This window comes from Lingula anatina, chromosome 4, assembly GCF_051362555.1.
Source record: "Lingula anatina isolate TDL-2025a chromosome 4, LinAna3.0, whole genome shotgun sequence".
NCBI classification, from domain to species: Eukaryota; Metazoa; Brachiopoda; class Lingulata; order Lingulida; family Lingulidae; genus Lingula; species Lingula anatina.
This window is the reverse complement of record NC_141770.1, coordinates 24,950,563-24,969,540: the sequence shown is the minus strand read 5'-3', so window position 1 is coordinate 24,969,540 and position 18,978 is coordinate 24,950,563. Positions and strand designations below refer to the sequence as shown.

The 18,978-nt window shown below is 37.6% G+C and overlaps 1 protein-coding gene and 1 non-coding gene across 10 annotated transcripts in view; one reads left to right on the top strand and one right to left on the bottom strand.

Moving 5' to 3' along the window:
* Positions 1–18,026, top strand: part of LOC106151511 (short transient receptor potential channel 7) — a 36,432-nt gene extending 18,406 nt beyond the window's left edge. For 7 of the 9 annotated variants that reach the window (XM_087010886.1, XM_087010891.1, XM_087010890.1 and 4 more), the window contains 18 exons: positions 445–621; positions 4,406–4,485; positions 4,754–4,915; positions 5,315–5,860; positions 6,123–6,296; positions 6,693–6,860; positions 7,298–7,559; positions 7,868–8,007; positions 8,246–8,345; positions 8,636–8,787; positions 9,748–9,902; positions 11,918–12,116; positions 12,352–12,491; positions 12,806–12,944; positions 13,280–13,435; positions 14,088–14,120; positions 15,793–15,856; positions 16,209–18,026. In XM_087010886.1, coding sequence (XP_086867012.1) covers positions 445–621; positions 4,406–4,485; positions 4,754–4,915; positions 5,315–5,860; positions 6,123–6,296; positions 6,693–6,860; positions 7,298–7,559; positions 7,868–8,007; positions 8,246–8,345; positions 8,636–8,787; positions 9,748–9,902; positions 11,918–12,116; positions 12,352–12,491; positions 12,806–12,944; positions 13,280–13,435; positions 14,088–14,120; positions 15,793–15,856; positions 16,209–16,777 — 3,416 coding nt within the window. In that variant the 3' untranslated portion in view covers positions 16,778–18,026. The remainder of the gene's footprint in view (positions 1–444; positions 622–4,405; positions 4,486–4,753; positions 4,916–5,314; positions 5,861–6,122; positions 6,297–6,692; positions 6,861–7,297; positions 7,560–7,867; positions 8,008–8,245; positions 8,346–8,635; positions 8,788–9,747; positions 9,903–11,917; positions 12,117–12,351; positions 12,492–12,805; positions 12,945–13,279; positions 13,436–14,087; positions 14,121–15,792; positions 15,857–16,208) is intronic. The other 2 variants (XM_087010895.1, XM_087010888.1) reach the window with 2 other exon arrangements.
* Positions 18,027–18,894: 868 nt separating this feature from the next.
* Trnal-cag (transfer RNA leucine (anticodon CAG)) lies at positions 18,895–18,978 on the bottom strand. The gene has a single exon. It is a non-coding gene; the product is annotated as a tRNA-Leu (tRNA).

The window sequence follows — 18,978 nt, the reverse complement described above, 5'->3', positions numbered from 1 at the left end:
AGTATGATGCGTGGTAGACCCTGTATAGGATCATCCTTGTTAAATTACTGCATTATTACAGTATACATGTTCCAATGTAATTTTTTACGTACAAAGTGACAGACTTGCTGGACAGTCTTCCAGACAATGTTGTGACTGCCCCATCAGTAAATGCTCCATCAAATGTCAGCTCGACAAACTCTGGGAGAAATGACACTCTACCTTTGCACCATACAGGCGTTGGTATAACACTGTTGATATGCTCCATACAACTCCACACAATATTAACTGCTGCTGTGAAGAGACGGACCATAAAGTACTGATGATCAGTACCAGAGCCACGGTCTATACAACTGAAGAGAATAATAATGATGATGATATTTCATATTTATAAAATTCCAACTGGTATCCATTAGTTATCCATTACATATTATCTATTATTATATAGATACTTCTTAATTCCAGGGAAATCAAAGTACAAGATGCAGCACTGGCAACAGGTGCGTGAGAAAATCAAGACACAGGCAGAGTCTATGGAAAGAAAGCTTCGCTCTGAAACCATGGAGAGATACATACGAAATCACAGGACCACCGCCCACGCTGGGGCACCCTGGGGAGAGGACTTTTATAAAATACTCAAAGGTAAGGGTGCCTATTATTTGCCCCAGTTTAAAGCCTGGCAATTACTTTATATACCTGTCCTTAATTGAGACAAACATATTAAGATGCCCCCTTCAATATGGGATAAGGATATAACGTTTCTAGATACTTTAGATGAGAAGAAAGATATTTCCACTTATAATAGGGCTAAATACCTTCATCAGGAGACCGCACTTTAAGTGTCTTTCCATGTTGCGTTTGGTGTACATTGCATGTATGACGTTATGTAATGAAGTCATTTGGAATTAAACCGGTTTTGATCTAAGTCTTTGTCTGATCATACGTGTAACAAATTTCCCTTGTTTTAAACAGGTCGTTGTCAGTCGTGTCCAATGTTAACGGTAACGTTTTTTAACCTTTTTCAAAATCAGTTTTACGTTATTGATTTCACCCTTATCTGCCTGGCCCGCCCGACCGGGCTAAATAAAGAACTAATGAAAGCGAGAATGAAGAAGAGCAGAAATCCTGTGAAGTATTGGCAAGCTTCCGTGTACGTTTTTCATATCTACTTCAGCGCTGTACACGTTAGGTTCACGGTACCAGAAGCAAAACACTGTTTCTGTTCCAATAATGTTTACATCTCGGGTTTATTATATTTTATTGTGATTTCTGAAAAGGCTCTATGAGCACTCCGATATTACAACCACTGTCTATACACACACATATAAAGTCGAAGTGCCTTCGTCAAAAATTACGTCCTTCAGATTTTTATCGACGTTCGTTAATAAAACATAATTTCCAGTTGATAAAACATATAATTCCCACGGCCACGTTCTTTTTCTAAAGGTGTTTACATTCTGGCTCCTTATAATCATCAACTATATTTATTGTGGTTTCTGAGAATGCACTATCAGTAGAATCTGATCACAGGACCCGCTAGTAGTCGGTTCCAAAATTATAATGTCGGCCTATACTTAAATTCTGTATACTATTTTGGGGACCCCTGATATATGACATATATCAGATGGTACTATCAGTACACCGCGTCGTCAAAATGACAGTCTATAAATACAGGCATTGTGTCACTGTGAAATTGTACAGTGACGTCCTTCTTATCAGCACTCGATCTGCCCGTGACCCTGCCGTTGTGGTCTTCTCCAAGGCCCCATTCAGAATAGGGGACTAACTAGTTCGAGGGTCAAATATGGCGGACCCACTTGAATACTTCCCCACGGGATATCTACTCAATGTCTATTAGCGGATTATACGGCAAGCCTTGTTGTGGGACGCCATATTTGACCCTCGGACTAGTTTGTCCTCTATTCTGAATTGGGCCCAAGACGCCGGGTGGTCAGTTGAGATGTTATCAGTGATGGACATAGTCATGAAATGCCTACCGTATTATCACATGAGAACAACAGACAAGAGAAAGTAGAAAATACAGACGAGAAATTGTATGAAAGAAGAAATAACGATAGACTGTTCTATGTAAAAAAAGAAATCAAAAGAGCAGAAACACTATGGTCAAAGTAGTATTAAATATTTTAGACGAAAAAAACATGATATCGATGAAAATTGGTTTCAATTCGACAAGGTAGTTTTAAACTTTGAATAAGTTGCCTTAAAAACACTCACTTCATATGTTAATTTCCAATATTCTAACGAATGCTTTATTTATACGGTATTTGTAACTCATACGAATACTGTATTACTTATCATTCTGAATTTGGGTGTTTTTCTTATGTATAATATTCTTTCATTTTGAGCTTATACCGTCTCATTTTGAGCTCTATACTCTTTCATTTTGATCTCTATACTCTTTTATTTTGAGCTATATACCCTTGACAACCCTGTATATAACAAACGACAGTTACAGTGCTTTCTGAACATACTGTCCACACCCCGAATTTCAGAGTCTTCTAAAAACTCCCAAATACCCTAGGACCACCAAGGGCGTATGCTGGGTAAAGTTGGGTTCTTGAGACTAGCACACATCGTTAGGGAAATAATATAAGGGGACGTTCACAATGAATCTATCGCACTATAGCTACTGAGCACTAACTCCGTGGGGATTTCGGTGAATGCAATAAGATTTACAGATAAACATGCCTCCTCCTGGCTTTGAGTAGAATACAGACAAGCTAATGATTGTACAGCACTCAGCTGGAGTCCCGGCGGAGTCGGTTCGAACTACCTAGTACGACAGTTTCATTGTGAACGCACCCTATGAGAGCTACCTGAATCTCAGGGTGATACAGTCACGTCATTACTGTCACCGATCCACGTCCAATAGTTACACCGTTTTAAGTTTATCTGAATATCATGGGGCGCTTAGTAATATGCCTTGTGATTTATGGAGGGATTAAGCATCCTTTTCATGGCTTAAGGAAACGATGTCCAGTATGTGGGACTTAATCAGTATTTGCACTGAAATATGTAATAAACTATTGACATTAGTTCCTTGGTTTATACATATGAATATACACGGAGGGAAGTCGTAAGATGGTGTCTGGTTTTTGAAGCAAATGTTTGTTCATCTGCGTGCGCTTGCATAACTCTTGAACATCGTCTGTTCTCTTTCAAATTGCACTCGTCTGCTGATCTCTTTATCGTCTGCTTACAACACCAAGCACCAAGAACAAACAGTTCATCTGGCCAATGGAGATAAACACCCGGGCGCAGACTGCGCACAGAAAGCGAGAAATACAGATAATCCATGTTTTGAGAAATATAAACCTGCAGAGTGTGAAGACGGGGAGTTCGAGGAGGCATCAATCAAATGTTTTTTCGTCCATTTTTCTTATTCAAAGGATAAAGATAAGGGCGCCTGCTTCCTCAACTTAATTAAGTTATCAGTGAGCAACGGTTCACGTAATACTTGGATCTTGAATCATTAGTTTATGTCACTTTGCTACATTTAAGACAATTTATGTGCAATAATATACTATGTTGTGCATGGAAATCAACGGATATTTGATATATTGTGTGCACTTGCTCCAAGTTCTCCACAAAGGGGGGGGGGGGGTAGACTTGGAAATATACTATCCATTAAACCTGCGTTTGCGTCGAATTTTCTTTTCTGTTAGAGAAATATGGTGAAAGCAGTGAGTTCCATCCACTTCTATTAAGCAGTTTTATTTTCAATTCCACCGATACAAACAGAAAACGGACTTGATTTCACGTCAGCCTACAGTGATTTTTCTCCTTGTCTTTTTAAGACTGGACTCACACTGGACAGCGATTGGAAGTGTTGAGATAAGACCGTTTGTATATGAAGCGACTGCTTTAAAAGTCTCAACTATCGCAATATCCTCCGCCTCGCCCCCCCCCCTCTCTCCGCCACTAAAATAACCCAGTTATATAAATGTCATATACCAGGGCCGTATTCAGACAAACTACAGGGGAAGGGGCTGTTGAAGGCCAACACTTTTTGCAAGCACATTACTTGTACTGTCTTTCGTGTTCATCTAGGAGCTGAACAAAGGAAAAGTAGGACATTGTTAGAAAGAAAAAGTCTTACACTTTAAACAGATCCCCTCAAACTTTTCCAAAAAACCTCTTAGGCGACAGCTCCCCCCTCCTCCAAGGACATGTACTGGTGCATTTGTTCATTAAAATCATTAATGGACCTATTTTTGGATGGAAATGATAATAATACACATTACACAATACAAGATAGTGTAATGTGTATTATTACACAATACAAGATAGTGTAATGTGTAATAATACACATTACACTACCTTGTATTGCTCACATGTGTCATAACAATTCCAACGAAACTTATGTATAATGGTATATTTAACATACTTTATTTTGCTAATTCAGAGAGATCAAAGGCCAACAGCGGAGGCCGACATCGGATAAATACAACATTCAGTTTTAGTGAAAATATTTCCGACAGCCAGGTAATGTGTCATAAATAGATCAAAGAAGAAAGTTCAGTTGTACTTGTGAAATTCTTTATATTTCTTGAGTGTCCATGATCTAATGCGTAGGTTTTGTATGTTCTTCACAACACAAAAGTGCATGATTCATCTATAAGTCAGAAGTTACTCCCCAGAAAGTAAGGACAACAGATTATTAAAGTATGAAAAATGTAATATATTTTTTTGCTTAAATTTTTCCTCCATTGACAAAAACATTGTTATGATATATTCTACCCTCTTTCTCTAGCTCTCGAAAACGGAAGAAGAGTTTTTCCATGCGTGTGAGTTTGGAGACATTCCGCGCGTGCGGCAGTTCCTCACGGAGGATCTCCCCGACTTTGACCTGACAAGGTCAGATCCTTTAGGAAGAACTCCCCTGCGTCTGGCAGCTGAAAATGAACACTTGGAGGTGAGGGTTTGCCTGTATAACTGCTTCTAGAAAGATACACGGGCTGACTTAAACGCGACTTGCATACACTCTCTCTCTCTCACACACACACACACACACACACACACACAGGGAGAGAGAGAGAGAGAGAGAGAGAGAGAGAGAGAGAGAGAGAGAAAAGCACAAAGACTGTACAGGTCACTCTTTTGAGTGTGTGTTGGGTATAGTGGGATGGGGTATACCATTAAAAATGTAACTATGGCTGTATTGTGTTCAGTAAGTGAATGTGACTGCCAAAATGCAATGAAAGCCAATTCCAACTTTGAGCGCCATTCATATATATCACCAAAGGAAAAATGCAAGGACTTAAATCTTTAGTATGATTTATAAAAAAAATCTTTTTTTTCCTCATTTTTTCAGGTCGCTGAACTGCTGATCAAACAAGGATGCACATACAGAGACATGTACGACGCATTGCTCCTATGTATTACACTGGGACACCAAGAAATTGCAGAGACAATTCTGAAAAACCCAACCTACCTTTACTATGCAAAACAACAAAACAGTCGGGACGGTTCGCAGTGTGAAAACACAGACAAAAACCACGTGGCAGAACACGCGCATGCGCCTCGAAGGGTCTCCAACGTGCTCTCGGACGATTCGCAATTCTCTATGGATATTACTCCGCTGATGTTGGCGGCACAACACAATCGGTTTGAAATTGTCCAGTTATTGTTGATGCGAGGGGAGAGGATACATCGACCACATCATTATTACTGTAATTGTTGTTCTTGTAAAGAAGGGGCCAAAGAGGACCAATTGAGATTCAGAATACGGAGATTGGAAAGCTATCGGTCGTTAGCCAGTGAGGCATACATCTCGCTTGCTAGCAGAGATCCCATTTTGACGGCATTTGAGTTAGCCAAGGAGTTGAGAGAAGTGGCGTCTATGGAAAGACATTTTAAGGTTAACATTAGTCGAAAAAGCCATCAAACACATAGGGGTTTCTAGTTTTTTAAAAATTTCATATGAAATTATATGATTTGATATGTTAAACTTTCTGGTAAATTAAAAATGACAAGTTAGACTGAAAAGCTCATCAATAAAATCTACATGAAACTGAAAAAAACTTGTAAATAATCTCCACTGCAAAGGAGAAAGAGTAAAAAGACCAAACATCTGTTATATTAGTTTTTTTAAAAATTATAATCGTTTTACTATTTTTCAGAATGAATACAAAGAGCTAGCAGACAAGCTGAGCACGTATGTCGTGCGTCTGTTGGACCGCGTGCGGAGCAGTGCCGAGCTGGACCTTGTTCTGAACAAGACCGGAAGAGCGTCCAAGGAACGCTACAGTAAACTCGCCAGGTTCAAATTGGCAATTATATATCTAGAAAAGAAGGTGAGAATAATAAAAATGTACTTGATTAAAATGGTCACATTTGAGATATCGATTAGTTCGCATTTTGTGAACAGAGTTGGACATCAAAAACAAATTACGTTTGGAGTGTCAGATTTGCAATAAAAGTACGTTGGGCTGCTAATCACTATGATGTCTGTTTTTCTAAGAATGTATTGAAAATATGGATTGTGAATGGAAAATTAAGAGTTACACACATTTTCCGGAATTGTAAGTGTTTTGGTATTAGTGTTTATTTTTGGTGTTCACAGTTAGAATTCTTGCCACAAAACTGCTGTAAAGATTTTTGTTCGTCGATGGTCAAAACTTTTTGTTGCTGTAATCTGAGAACTTTTGCATATTAAAATTAATAATCTTTGCAAATGTTCTTTTTTCTAGTTCGTGACACATCCGTTCTGTCAACAGAAACTTACCGGCATTTGGTACGACGGCGTCCGTGAGATTTTAGAACACAACAACTGGTTTTACCGCGTGCTGTTCGTGGTACTGCTCATCCTGTTATATCCCCTGCTGGCCATTGTCTACATCTTCGCACCAGACTCCAGGGTGAGTTGAAAGAGAAATTTATCGGGACATTGTTGGAACCAAATTAAGGAAATTTTGCATTCCATGACCTACATATGGCATATTCGAAAGAATTTGACTGTTTTGACATTCGTTGTTTTATTGTATTGTCTTATAAATATTTGAGAATTAGGGGCAAAGTATCGACAGTGCTATCAAAATCCGTAACAATAAAATGTTTCTTACCAATAATTAAGTTTGCTACGTATGGTGAAATTCAAGTTTAAGTGAATGCCAACAGAAAAAGTTTTTTCTAGTTTTGTTTCAAAAAAGTGCTATGTTTGTGCCACATTCATTATTAGCCAAATATTGTCCTAGTGCATTTGTGCATTACTTGCTACATGAACATGGGCATATCCCTTTCACAGAATGTTAAAAATCTTCTTTTTATTGAACATTACATCTTTTCTCTTTAATAGGTGGGAAAGTTCCTGAAGTATCCCATTGTAAAAATGATATCCAGCACGACGACCTATGTCACCTTTCTCACCATGATCCTGGTGTTCACGCTGACTGCCAACCCTGCCAATGGAAGGAGACTCTCCCACTACCAGCCGCAGTACGACTACTACCTACGCCACAAGAATGTGTCCACCACAACGAAGGGTTATCCGGATGATTTTATACTGCGTTCCCACGTGCCTGATTCTTTAGAGATACTCATTGTGATATGGATTGTGGGTAAGGAGAATTTAGTTAGTTGGTTATCCCGGTTATCTATAGTGCAGTGATGATTTATGGAAACTTTTTTACGTACTGATATAAAACATTTCCGAACTAAATTATTTACAAAAGCGTAGAGGCCATATCTCAAAGGCAGGATGAAAGGTAGTACATGCGCAAGTAGGGTTTTATTGATTTTTTTATTTAGTATACAAATACTTGATGACAATGAAATTGATTGCAGTCTTCTAGGGGGATACTTCTTTGACGCTCATTTTTACGTCATTATCACGTAATTGGTACGTCAATATCACGTGACATTTCAGGCATGCTGTGGCAAGAGTGTAAGCAGGTCTACCAGTTTGGGATTCGAGAGTATCTGTGGTCATTGTATAATATCCTCGACAGCAGTATGATTATGTGTTATATAACCTCCTTCACGTTGAGATACATTTGTTATGAAAAGGTATATTTTATTGAATAATATTATTCCTTTAATTTTAGTAATAATTTCCTTATGGTGAATATCGAGTTCCACTTTCATAGCATTTGTTTTTTACGACAATAATATTAGTACTTTTGTTTACACACATGTTAAGTCAATTATATACCGTGGTCGGATGTATAAGAAAAATGTTAGTATACTGTTTAACTCAAATATGATGAGATGCACTATAATTAGTGTGAATATTATCAAATTTCAGACAAAATACGCCATTGGTTATTTTGCCTCGGAAGATAAGTGGTATCAGTTGGACGTGGGGGAGGTCGAGGCAAGGAATCAGTTCTACTGGCTTATAGCAGGTAATACTTGTCGACAAGAATTTAGGGGAAACAATGGATTGAAACAATGGATTGAAAATGCCATTACGTAATACAAAAGATACGCTCTGGTGTGATTTCATATCAAGTGAACAAATTTCATAATTCTAGATTTTACAGTGCAGATAAAACTACCTACACCGAAGTGCAACGATGAAAATCATTAATTGAATACCTTAGTAAATGTATATCTTTACAACCATGCGCTCTTTATAAAAAATTGAAAGTTAAATATCGACTTGTTCTATTGGAATTGACTTTTGTTTTTTCAGACCGTTATTTGTGGCAGAAATACGATGCATTCTATATCTCCGAGGGATTGTTTGCTATAGCCAATGTGCTGAGTTTCTCTCGTATATCTGCCCTGTTACCAGCGAATTCCACGGTCGGACCAACACAGATCTCTCTCGGGCGAATGGTGAAGGTAAAAACTTTTAATTTTCACAGTTTGGTCCGTGTATGAGGTTACGATTTCGACGAAATTGTTTATAATTAACTCTCTTATATACACGGATCAAAGTTTACAAACGGGCATGTTGTGTAGTAGGAATTGCCAATCAAAAACCGCTTAGGCCCCTATTTCACACAGACCACGAATCCCACGAATCGCCAGGAATTGACAAATTTCAGGATTCGTGAGGATTCGTGAGATTTTGCCAATTTTCTGGTCTAATTCGATACGCTCACGATTCAGTTACGATACAGGTACGATATTGTTACGAATATTCGTGGGATTCGGCTGGAATCGCACGAATATTGTCCAGAAATTCACTACGATTTTTGGGAATCGGGAGTTCGTGGTCAAAACTTTGAACAGCTCAAATTTTTTGCCACGAATTCCCGATTGATCAAGAATTGCAAGAACTGACTACGATTATATACGAATCTGTCAAGAACTTCACGAACTGATTACGATTCAACCACGAATCCTGAAATTTTCAATTCCTGGATATTCGTGGGATTCGTGGTCTGTGTGAAATAGGGGCATCATAGTTTTTGCCACCAATTCCTGTTGGTCAAGAAGCGCAAGAACTGACTACGAATATATACGAATCTGTTAAGAACTTCACGAACTGATTACGATTCAACCACGAATCGTGAAATTTGTCAATTCATGGCCATTCGTGGGATTCGTGGTCTGTGTGAAATAGGGGCATTACAAAGGAGTAGCATCCACCAAGTTGAAAACCATTTTGACCATTTAAAAGCCCATTACTGTAAAGACCATTCTGTGAGTCCACGGTACTTTAAAATGTCGCAGTGAGTACATTGGCGTTCACTCGTAGTTTTAGCAATTTTTTACCCAAATTACATTGAAACACATTTTATTGTTTGTGTCATTGACCAAATTCTGATGAATATCTTGTCCTTAATTATCTTACAGAGTGTCACCAAGTTCATGTTCATCTTCCTGATGATGTTCTTGGCGTTCATGGTTGGCCTTCAGAACCTCTACTGGTACTTCAATCCCAGCGTCCGCCTTGAGGTAGAGATTGAGAAGAGAAACGTTACGACCAATGCCGAGGGAGGATTTGGGACGTAAGCGAGTATTTAACCAAAATCGTTAACCGGCAATGTGCAAGGAAAGTTGTACAAGCGTTCTAGGCTTGCTCATCGTGTAGTTAAAGCTCAGTTGTATTTCGAAAACAAGAATCATGCTAAACAAAACAAAGAATCATGCTAAACAAAATTCGCGACTGTTTAAAAGTATAGTTGAAGAACGTTTTGTACAGATAGGAAAAACAAAAATATCGAATATTCTGTAATCGTATCTAACGTGCGCCTATTGCACCATTATTGGATTTCATTGTCGAAAATTGAAATGTTACCAGTTAAAAGGTCAGGGGTCAAAACAGAATTTGGGCAGGACTGGCCAATACGGACCAGTGGACCTTAGAGGTACTGGTCCGTACCAAGAAGTACTGGTCCGTAAAATTTTACGTTAAAAATGAGTAGTTTCAAGCTACTAGATATAACGAAAACGCATACATGTTTAACATCCATTTTTATTTCTATATGATTATCTAAACACATTCATATTCCAGTCAGTTCCTTTAACTGTTTGTACACATCCTCTTCTGCTAGCTCATCATCATCATAATATATAAAAAATAAAATGGATATATAAAAAATTATTATGAAATAAATATAACTTCTACATATATCCATATTTTAATCTTAAAAAATTAATTTAATTTTAATTGCCGGGGTTGAACGCGAAACGAAAAAAACTTCTCTCAAACTTTACTAGCCCTAACCAAAAAACACTAGCCCAATTTAAATAATTCATTTAAAAAGTTTAAGCAGATGCTGTAAAGAGTTGTGGTACCATACTGTACTTTCTTAAACCTTATTATAGAAGTAGAGCAAGTGAATAACAAAGTCAATCAGGTTAATTTCCAGTTGATGGGGTGGTAAAATTAATTAAAAATATATTTAATTCTTTAAATATTGAAAAAATTCTTTTTTTTTTAATTTGTAATACTGAATATAGTTACCCTTACTTTTCATATTTTTATTATATCTTTTTTTCCATTTTTTATATGCAATCAAATCTTTTTTTTTAAATTCCCATTCTTTTTATTGACAATGGCTCTTTTCTGACAATTTATTTCCAATTACATCGGTATATAATGCCACTTCTAATTTAAAATAGATAGGTGCTGTAAGGGTAATTAAACAAACGTCTTACAATTTTTTTGGTAACATTTCTTTTGGTTATATATTTGTAAAAACAACTTTTCAAGGACTTTATGAGGACAAAGTGTGGAGGGGTAGCCATGGCATAAACCGAACTATCCCACATTGTCAAGAATAGTTCATAGGGTATTTATGTAACTGCCATGTATTTACTCGTGGACATTAAAATTATAAATAAAAAATATAAACAAAAAAGGAAATAGAACACTCCACCCCTCAGTCTGCTAAGTGGTCCTAACCTAAATGTTCTATGAGATAACGCATACATTACACTTGCTTCGGAGACAAGGTTGTTTTGACAAAACCTGTTGCTAGTACCAAAGAATTCTGGTCTGATCCAGTTTCTTGATTGACGGCAATTTGTAGTCATGACAACAAACTGGTCAAATAAAAAGATGCCGACACGCTGATCAGACAGACTGCTACTATTTATAACTACAGTGAAGTTATTTATAGCAACTAATCAATATTCAGTAGTTTGAGCTAGGTGTGAGTTTTTTCAACTGAGAGGCATGTCATACTCTCTAGAAACGTCAAATTAGAGGCAGGGACAAAGAAGACTGGCGACTCATATTTTTGAAATCTTACTGAGTGTTAAAATAGGTTCAAAATTACAGCTAGTGCTTTATAAAATTTCAACTAGCCCGGTGCCACTTTAGGTGGGCAATTGCCTCGGGCTAGTGCTTAACGTCGCAGACTGTGGGTTTGGCAACGATGTTCGGCACTTTCCAGCGGTCGCCAAAACGGACCAGTACCCCTGACAGGTAGTCGCCCGGGACGTTTCTAAGTCGCATTGGCGAGTGGGCGACCGTCTGTTTCGACTCCTGAAGGTATATCTTTTTTTCTCTTTCAAGATTCGAGCTGACGTTCCGCACGGTGTTCTGGGCCATATTTGGTCTTGGAGAGTCACAGGTGGTCCAGTTGAATGGATACGACGCCGTCTTCACCGAGTCCGTGGGTTACATCATGTACGGCGTGTACAACCTGACCACTGTGGTAGTACTGCTGACTATGTTGATAGCTGTGATGACCAAGTCCTTTGAGGTGATACAGGTGCGTGAAATGTAAAACAAATGGTAGCAAATGAGCGAGTTAATTTCCATATCTACACTATGTACACTAATGTGACTTAAGGTATTTTGTCTCTCTAATGAATATGTGTAGGCCTATACGCAGCATTATTAAAATGTAATCATCTTCGAAGAATAACGTGATTGTTTGGCCAACCGTATTGTCTCTAACACGTAGTACAACTAATTTAACCAATCTTGTTCACTCTTACATGTAGCAAGATGCGGACATGGAGTGGAAGTTTGCCCGCTCCAAGCTGTTCATGGAGTACATAGAGGATGGCACCACACTTCCGGTTCCTTTCAATATTCTTCCAACTCCTAAATCCATCAAGCATTTAGTGCTGTTGTTCATAGGGTGGGTGTTCTTATTAATATGGCACGGACAGTTCTTAAAAAAGTATCATTATTCAGCTGATTATCACGTATATGTGTTTCAGGATTGTATATATATTTATCCTTATAGGACCAGTAAACTTTAGCAAAATATATGAGTGACATTTATTTTTTTTGTTTAACAAATTAAAGTATTATATTTGGTTTTATACTTGACTGTTATTATTATTATTATACAAGTCCAGCGTTTGACAACTTGGTTAAAGTGCTGTATTTAACTTCACCTGGTGAAATTGAAATAATGGAACGCCACTTTACTTTTACTGTTTTAACCAGGCAAATCAGAGAAAAGTTCTGCAGGGCGGCTGTAGAGAAGGAAGTTCGTGAGGCTTGCACCATGCCAGTGGAGACGACATCCGAAGCCTACGACATGACACCAAGAATAGAACCAAAACTGAGGAAAAACTTCAACAAAGTGCGTAAAAGACGAGCACAATGCCAGAATAAAGATGGTGCGCTCGTGCTTGTACCAGTACTATATTGAGACAGTGTTCTGAGTCAATGAATATCCGTTGTGAGGCACCAGCCATGTAGAATGACACATACATATTCTTAGCATTAAATATATCCCATGGTAATTATATTCTGATTAATGGTACAATTATAATAATATAAGTAATATAAGTGTTCCTCAGCCCTAAATAAGCTCCCTTACCTAAACCAATATCACCTGCGCTACGACATCCTTGTTTGTATAGAACCTCACCCGCGCCTTAAAAAATTGTGATAAATATTGTTATTTCCGTCTAGTTCCCCAGTCTGGATGAGGTAGAAAGGGCAGACAGCAACCAGGGGTCCCAGCAGGGGTCAATACAGGGGGAGGACCAAGCAGAAGCGGACGCGGATGTGGACGCCGGTGACGTGAGTGACGTCAAGCCTCGTTCTGAGCTGAAGCTAACATACTCGGTGAGAGGGTGATCCTAAAACTTTCCTTGCCCTGATGCCCTGTACCCACGTTACCCTTTTAACACACTCACACACACACACACACACATTTTTTAAAACGTGCGCGCGTGCGCGTGCAAAAACACACCAGGAACTGTTCCCATCAGTTTTAACTTAGACGAAGTTATTTTTTACTTAAACACTTTGAGAGATTGTGAAATTAAAGGAAAATTGTGTCACAAATTCACCTTAGCCCGAAAACAGACCTTATCTTTTAGAACAAATATTAAGTGTACTTGGGTCCAGATAGGTAGTAGTCCAATTACATGTAATTTTGCACCTGTTTTACAATAAGGGACCACAATCGAATTATCTTTCATTGAAAAAGAACTCGATTTTGATTTAAGAGTTTAAACAATTCATGCTTAAGTATTTTGTCCAACGGTTTTTGGTCTATTTTTAAGAGGCAGAAGTTTGCAAACATCCCCCATTTTGCACCTACGCAATTCCTAAATGTTAACACACACACGCACAATGATCGGTGTAGTTTGACTGTATCATATGGGGGATTGCACTTAGGTGACTGCTTCCTTGAGGTAGACCTTCAACAGTTTAAACTGACGACACAACATTACTTCATAGTGAGAAGTTGTCTTGTATATGAACAACATAGGAATATATAGACGGATATTTACATACACACACCGTAAGTGCATATCTTGAATACATTGAAACGCACAATCTTCTTTTATCGCAATATCTAAAAGAGCATGGCGTATTTCTAGAATTTGGAATATTAATATCTTTAAAATTTGGGGTTTTTTAACTACATTGTTCATAAAACGTTTCTTTTCATATTTTCGACCCTTTATTTCTAACATGTATGTTTAAAAAGTTAGAATTTGTAATAACTCGTTTTTTACCTTTTCAATTGGGAAATCGCACTTTAATTAAAATCCGCACTACTCATTTCCACATGCAGCATGTCATGGAATGGACTACACATGCAATTTGGTGAACGGTTGCACTTTAATTTCATTTTTTTTGCAGGAAAAACAAATTTTATTTGAATGCATGATTTGTGGATTATGTTTTTCAGTTTTAAGTTACGCATTTTGGTGCAAGTTGTTCTAATTTTGAAAGTTAGTGGTTATGAGGGCAAGCACTTAGGGGCTCGAATGTCAGAGTGGATCAATGTCGTCTGAAAAAACAAGTTAGGTCATAGAATAATAAATGTGTCAGTATAGTAAAGATGATCCCTTGGACAACATGACCCATATTCCTTCACGTGAGTATTTTGGATCACTCTGCCACGTCATAACGCTTCCGGCCAGTCACGTGTCCAAAGCGTGACGCAATACCACTTCCGTGTGTTCCTGTCTGTACTTCACTTTTAAGCGATGCAAATTTGCTTGCTACATGCACTCTGCATGCCTGGCTAGGCTATATCAGGCGCAAGATTTCATTTACTGCCTTTAAGGAGCAATGATGTAGGCTTTGTAGACTTTGAATGATTTTTCATTCATTAATTAATATTTCACAGTTTTGCTTTTCTATGACATTAATTGAACTACTGTGACAATTTGTTCTGCCTTGCTTATCTTTATATTTTTAAGTTTGAAATAAGTATTAATAAGTATTAATTAAGTGAGGGTGCAGTGAAAGTGAAAGTTTTCAGTCTCTTTAACATTTAAATTGTAACTCACAAAACAAAGTTGTTTTTCTTTCTATTTTGAGCGGTGAGAGGGAAGGGAGAGGAAAGCGTGTGACGACGGATTTAGACTTGTACGTCTCGTCTCTGACGTCATACAAGTTGGAACGGGTTAAAGCTTAAAAAAAAACAAAAATATTTTTCAGAGTGTATCTTTGTGAAATGCACATGCGCTACTTAGTTGTCAGCATTCTATTGTAACTTGCTTTCATTCAAATTTGATTGCTGCCGAGTGCCTTGAAAATTTCATGAGTAAAGTTAGCTGCTTTATATTGATCTATAATTTTTGCTTTTCTTGTTGTTGCACTGTTGCAGAAAAATTGATCCTTAGACATAGATTCTAAAGTTAGGTAGAGTAGCATATAGATTGCTAGTTAGCTACTTATTTTATCTGCAATCTTAATATTTTGAAATTAAAACTAATTTTATATGAAGCAAAGTGACATAAAAATGTAAATCATAATCTATATATTTGTATTTAGTGGTGTTTAGTTCAATTATTCTAATAATGTTATTAGAATGGGTTTCAGTTGGAATTTTATTTTCCGTACATATATAGAATGATTTTGCAATTAAATCAACATTAAAAATGACCACATTTGTTTTTGATTTCTCCTGTCTAAGCCTATTACTTTGCTAACATGTAAAACAATCTTTATTTATCCAGAAAGTTGTGCGGTCCATAGTGAAACGCTATATATTTGAGACTGCTATGGAGGATGATAAAGAAGGTGGGTTTGTATAAAAACAAAAATGGAATAATCGAAAATGATGATAATGGAACAATGGACAGAGTGATCTCAAATAAAGAAATAAAAATATAATTAATTAATTAATTAATTAACAAAACGACAGAAATAGCTGTGTGACGCCGTTCAATAGGTCTTTGGGTTTTTATCTTTGCAAATAGCTGGGGCACGAGCGAGGTAACAATTGCATGTTATTCAAATGTACCTATAATTATGGCTTAGGATTACATGTAGGCCTATGTTCAAATGTTAATGTACGATTATGGCTTGCAGTAACATGCACATTCAAATCGCAATAAAACGTGATAGTAAAGTTTGTGGCGTTTCATTTCAGTGACAAATGAAGAGTTAAAACAAGACATCTCAAGCTTCAGATTTGAAGTCCTCAACAATTTTAAAGGTCGCAAGGACGGCGATCGAACTCCCAGCAACAACAACAGCGTCTCTAGCTCTATCCGGGCACTTCAGAACTCTCTAAACAAGGTTCAAGATACTCTCCATTCCATGGCGGCAGCCAAACCGGTTTCACGACCGAAGTCTAGATTACTTCAGAGGTCGTTCGCAATACCTGAACTATCAGAAGAAATGGATGACCAAAATGGGCTCGGAGACTTGGAAGATGAAAGAACAATAATGAACAAGCCGCCATTTAAGACACGCTCATTAAGTGAGGGGGATGTGAAAGTACATTTCGTTAACGGGACGCCAAGCACGAAACGTGAGGTGTCCACGCAAACGATAGATGGCACCACTGATAGTTCTGCCCAACTTGGCGTGACCTCACAGAGCGTTGCTGTACAAACAGAACCAATGGGACGCAACGCGGCAAGAGTGTCGTTTATACAACTTAGTGATCCAGGCGAAGGCGACCAAATAAACACATCGCATTTATCATTTGTGTGACAGACGATTTCATATTAAAATCACTATCTCATATACGTTGCATAACTATGTAGATTGTTATGAATATAAGTGGACCAACTACACTTGAAAATTTCAAAAGTTCATCAGCCGAGTTTTTTAATGCAATCACTGAAAGCAGTTTTAAAAATCCAATCTCACAAAATGGCCTTAGAGTCCAGAAGAGCACCGAAACGTCTTCCATACCTATGCTATGCAAAATCGCTAACTTGATAACTACAACGTTCCAATTAGTTTGATATCAAGCATTTATTTTGGACATGTATTTGGGTTATAAGGCACTCGGACCAATTGCACCATGTATACGTAAGATAAGCAAACGCCATTTAACCCGCTTGGAGGTAATATAATTCTAAAACGAAGTCGCACGCATTTTCTTTATGTTTTGCTGTTCTGTCCGCTTCATAGGAAGCGTATTATAAAGTCACAGCAGCATTTCTACTTGTTTTTAGGCGGCTTTTTCATTGTAAAGTTTATTGCGTCTCCATTTCCTCCTGCAGTATCTTTTTGTCTTGACAGAAAATTGTTTACGATCTTCTCCCATAGGTACACGGGGCGGATTTAGGCCGTCTTCTGGGTCTTCCGGAAGACGGTCAGATTTTCAAGTTAACTTTGACAGGTATCTATATTTTACTGTTGGAAGACGGTCAAAATTGGAGGATGAATCAACAAAGATAATTTGGAAGTCTGTCAGTAAATAGCTCTCCATCCGCCCCAGTACACATGATTTGTCTTCTAAGGATATCCGATCTTTACCATAAGTCCGAGACTTTGGCGGGTTAAATAATTGTGGCTTATGAGCCAAGCAATTCGCTACTGATTGTCGTGTACACGTTTTGATTATGAATTTACCTGGCAATTCTCGTTACGCTACCTCACTTATATACAAGGGATGCACTTTTTTGAAATAAGAACCGGGTTTAGAAAGTGGTCAGATATAACCAGTTTTAGATTATGCAATTGACCCTATCAGAGTATGGTTAAATGTGAAATGGTAGATTGTGTAATTAGCATACATGACGACCCACCTAAATGTTGATCCCATCATCATTATTGATATTTTCGTATCTTGTCATTGTCAAAGTAGCTGGATAACAATTCTTATTTGTAAGAAAGTAACCAATTATCATTTTTTCGAAGAAAGAAACATTCATCCATTTGTCATTTTATTCGTTTGTGCAATAACCCAAAACATTTGGCACCAAAAATAAATAAAATATTATTCACTTCAGTGACGCGTTGGGTTTTATTTTTGAATCAAAACGTAGATCTAACTTTTGACTCTGATTTTCTCTCTCTCTCGCACGCGCACGTGCGTGTGGGTTTGTTTGTATGCGAACACACTGAAGAGGGCACCTCGTGAAACTGGTCCACATATAATTATTTACAACAGATGTAGATTTTTTGCTTAAAGCATCATGTCTTTAAATTGGTAAGATAACTATCATTAATAAAGGAAGAGGTTCGCAGCAGATTTCCGTTTTTTCTCCTGTCTTTAATTTTCGAAAAAAAAAAAGTCCCCACTTTAACTAGATAGAATGAATTTTACAAGTTCTTAATAGACTAAAAATGACTTTCGTGTTTGCATTGTCCACTATTTGGAATTTAACTTATTTTGACTGTCTATTTACTAATTGCTTCTTTCCTTCGATTTAGTTGTGCCAAATGCATGACAAGGTTTAAAACTGCTCATCAACAACGATGAAACTTGTCATTAATGTGTATAATACACTCAATATCAAATGGTGCTTATTTGGCATGTACACACCACATCTTTTGATGATTTCCACGAACATCTGAAGAAATTGCAAGAAAAAAAAGTTGAAAAACAACATTTTAATTTAATTCTTAACCAGGAATGGTGAGTGAATTACAAAATCACTTTAAAGGCTGATCTCGACCAGCTTGCTCCATTTTAATTTAACTTCTTCTCTTCTGTTTTAAATAATCGACTAAACAGTTTATAATGAGGGCATTTCAAAAATCGTGAACACTTACGTGACATCAGTAAGTGTCGCCTGAATTTTGTGTTTTATTTGCCATGATCCAATGTAGTCTAATGGCTTTATTGGCACGGTAGAAAAACAAAATGATAATATTGTCAGGAGTGGGATTCGAACCCACGCCCACAGAAGTGGACTGCGACCTGAACGCAGCGCCTTAGACCGCTCGGCCATCCTGAC